Source organism: Corvus brachyrhynchos, unplaced genomic scaffold (assembly GCF_000691975.1).
Source record: "Corvus brachyrhynchos isolate BGI_N302 unplaced genomic scaffold, ASM69197v1 scaffold490, whole genome shotgun sequence".
Lineage (NCBI taxonomy): Eukaryota > Metazoa > Chordata > Aves > Passeriformes > Corvidae > Corvus > Corvus brachyrhynchos.
This window is the reverse complement of record NW_008235774.1, coordinates 1,956,376-1,959,700: the sequence shown is the minus strand read 5'-3', so window position 1 is coordinate 1,959,700 and position 3,325 is coordinate 1,956,376. Positions and strand designations below refer to the sequence as shown.

The following is a 3,325-nucleotide window of genomic DNA, read 5'->3' as shown; positions in this document are numbered from 1 at the left end:
CAGGCTGGGTGGGGGGCCCGACCCGACAGCCCCCCGCCGGGGACAGGTCACCCCTGGGGTGGGGGAATGTGGGCAGCTGATGGGCCCCTTCCCACGGCCATGCAGCCATGGGGACAAGGACGTCCTCGTCCCAGCTGTGCCAAGCCCCTTGGGAACGGTTGGGGGACGGTGTTGCAGGGTCTCTTCTCGGTGTTGGCTCTTAGGCTCCTTAGGCAGTGGTCCCTGTCCCTGTGCCTTCGTTATTTTAGGGTGGCTTGTAAACTTTGGCCCTGTCAGGCAAGTTGTGGCTGGGGTTGCTCTTCCCTCTGCACGTGCTGCTGTACTATAGTAGGGTCTCCTGTGGACTGGGGGAACAGGGTCAGCTGTCTGGCCCTGTGGCCTCCCTTCCTTCTCAGGCTGCCGCTTTGTTAATGTAGGTTTCCTGGGATGAACCTGGTCCCCGGGAGGGGCCAATGGGGCTGGTGAGGCTCTTGGCATGGGAAGAAGCAAGACTGGGATTTACACCTTGGGATTGGGAGAGAATGGGCGCAGAGCTGCTGTGGGACATGCTGGGCTCCAACCTCCAAGAGAGAAGGCAGGAGGTCCTGCCATCCATGCCTTGTCCTGCTCTGGAAACCCCTGCTGTCTCCCCAGAGCAGGAGGACAAGCTGGGTGTCCTGGACCGGAGCCACCATGGAGACTGCAGGCTCTGGGGCTCCTGGGCTGGTGGGGGGTGCCCAGGAGGGCTGGGGACTGAGCCCAGCCCCCATCCCCGCCCTGAAAGGACAGTCCTCTCTGCCCGGCTTGGGTGGACCAGAGCAGCTGGGTGGGTGCAGGCAGAATCCATGGATGCGGGGGAAAGACTGGGTTGACTCCTGCTGACCCCTCCTTGCTGTGTGCCCTCTCAGGTGGCGCTGCTGGATGCTGCTGCCTGCCCTGAGGAGGAAGGTGCGTAGCAGGAAGAGTCTAGGTGTGTAGCAGGGAGGACTGCCTTACTTGTGCGACAAGTGCATCGGTCCTCTGCCCACCCTGCCCATACCCCTCTCCTCAGCTGGAGTGTGCCCCAGGCTGGAGAACTGCAGTGCTATGTGCTGCCCCTGTGGAATGGGGTACAGGGGGGCTCTTTCGGGAGCATTCCCTGCTCCCCCCCACGTGGGAGGGTGCTGAGACCCAGCAGCTCAGCTCACTGGCCAGGGCTGGGGTGGCTTTGCCTGCAGGATTTCCGAAGGCTGTATGCCCCAGGGAGGAGGAAGAGGAGGAGGAAGAATACAGGAGACCTGTCACCTTCACACTGGGAAATGAGATACTGGGGCTGGGCCCAGAGTCTGAGTTTCAGAACCCTGATGCTGACGTCTACATGCACTTCTTGATGAGCCACTGCTGTTATGATGCCATCCCCACCAGCTGCAAGCTTGTCATCTTCGACATCTCCCTGGAGGTGATAACCTGGGAGATGAGTGGGGATGGGCAGTGAAGAAGCAGGCTTGGGGACCCTCTGAACCCTTCCGCACTCTGCCAGCAGATCAAGAAAGCCTTTGTGGCACTGGTGGCCAACGGGGTGCGTGCTGCCCCTCTCTGGGACAGCAAGATGCAGAGCTTTGTGGGTGAGTGCCAGCAGCGATGCGTGGCCCCCTCCCCTGCCTTGCAGAGAGGGTGCAGGCAGCGCTGCCAGTCCCACACATCTCCACAGGGATGCTCACCATCACCGACTTCATCAACATCCTCCACCGCTACTACCGCTCGCCTCTGGTGAGTGCAGTGAGGAGAGCTCGGGGGATCAGGACATGCATGGGGCAGGGAGCAGGTGTCCCCACCACTCCTGGTCCCTTCTTAATCACTAGACAATGACCAGAGGATGATTCTGGGCCAGACCAGCATCCACTGGTTGCTCCCCTGCTTGGCCTCCAGAATGTAATCCCTGTGCTTGGGTGATGGGGTGTGATGCCCAGGGAAGGGGGCAGTGTCCCAGAGTGCCCTCAGTACCCCATGGAACCACCATGACCAGGGAATTTCCTTGCCTTCAGGTTCAGATCTACGAGTTGGAGGAGCACAAGATTGAGACCTGGAGAGGTAAAAATCATGGGGTGATGTGGGTGGCTGGGCTGATGTTGTCACACAGGGCATAGAGGTGGGCTGTGGTGGTGTGGGGCTGCAACACAGGACTGCAGGACCCCCTCTCATAGCTTTCTCCCTTAGCAGAGGTGTACCTGCAGGGCTCCTTCAAGCCACTAGTCTACATCTCTCCGAGTGATAGGTGAGAGCCTGCCCACTGGGGGGGAGAGCACACACCTTGGAGTGGGGGTGTGTGTGTGCCTGGAATGCAGCCCTATCCCCCCACGATGTCCCCATCACCCACAGCCTCTTCGACGCTGTCTACTCCCTGATCAAGCACAAAATCCACCGCCTGCCTGTCATTGAGCCTGTCTCAGGCAATGTCCTGCACATCCTGACGCACAAGCGCATCCTCAAGTTTCTCCACATCTTTGTGAGTGTTGGGGCTGTGTGTGCACACACGTGGCTGGTGTGTAGGGGCACAGACAAGGGTGTCAAGCTGTGCATAGGTGCCAGCCCAGCCCTGCCCTGTCCCATCAAAGGGTTCTACCATTCCCAAGCCACACTTCCTGAAGAAAACAGTGCAGGAACTGTGCATTGGCACCTTCCGTGATCTGGCCGTTGTGCCCGAGACTGCCCCGATCTACACTGCCTTGGAGATTTTTGTGGATCGCCGTGTCTCCGCCTTGCCTGTCATCAATGATGCTGGTACCTGGGGAGGGAAAAAGTGACATCCTTATCTCCCTCTGCTAGCAGCTCCAGTACCCTCCCTACCCAAACCCCCTCTCCTGGCCCTTGGGCTGCCCCTTGGGGTGTGGGAGGAACATGGCAGGTGGTCCCAAGGACCCTTTCCACAGCCCCTGCATTGTTTCTCTTTGCAGGGCAAGTGGTTGGCCTGTATTCCCGGTTTGATGTCATTGTGAGTACCCTGGGTGTTTGCATGCCCGGGTTCCAGTTTGGCCCCTTGCATGCACTGGTGGGAGCTCATACCTCTCTGTGCCCGTGCAAACCCACCCCACATGCAGTGTCATGCATGCATTGTTGGCACAATGGGGTGCAAGGACACCTTGGGGCGCTGAATGGGGGTTGCATCTACCACAGCACCTGGCAGCCCAGAAGACCTACAACAACCTGGACATCAGTGTGAGGGAGGCACTGCAGCAACGCAGTATCTGCCTGGAGGGGGTCCTCACCTGCTACCCCCATGAACCTATGGAGGACATAATTGACCGCATTGCCAAGGAGCAGGTGAGTGGCTGGGGGGGGGTGGGCGTGGCCCACGCCCCCACCACAC

General features: G+C 59.7%; 1 protein-coding gene across 1 annotated transcript; it reads left to right on the top strand.

Annotated features, from left to right (window-relative positions):
- Positions 1-452: 452 nt before the first annotated feature.
- Positions 453-3,315, top strand: PRKAG3 (protein kinase AMP-activated non-catalytic subunit gamma 3; the record flags this gene model as incomplete). The annotated part of the gene is made up of 11 exons (XM_017727162.1): positions 453-461; positions 888-927; positions 1,197-1,417; positions 1,499-1,583; positions 1,670-1,728; positions 2,004-2,049; positions 2,179-2,233; positions 2,338-2,464; positions 2,574-2,739; positions 2,913-2,950; positions 3,133-3,315. Coding segments are annotated over exons 1-11 (1,029 nt in total), but the record flags the coding sequence as incomplete, so codon positions are not given.
- Positions 3,316-3,325: the final 10 nt, after the last annotated feature.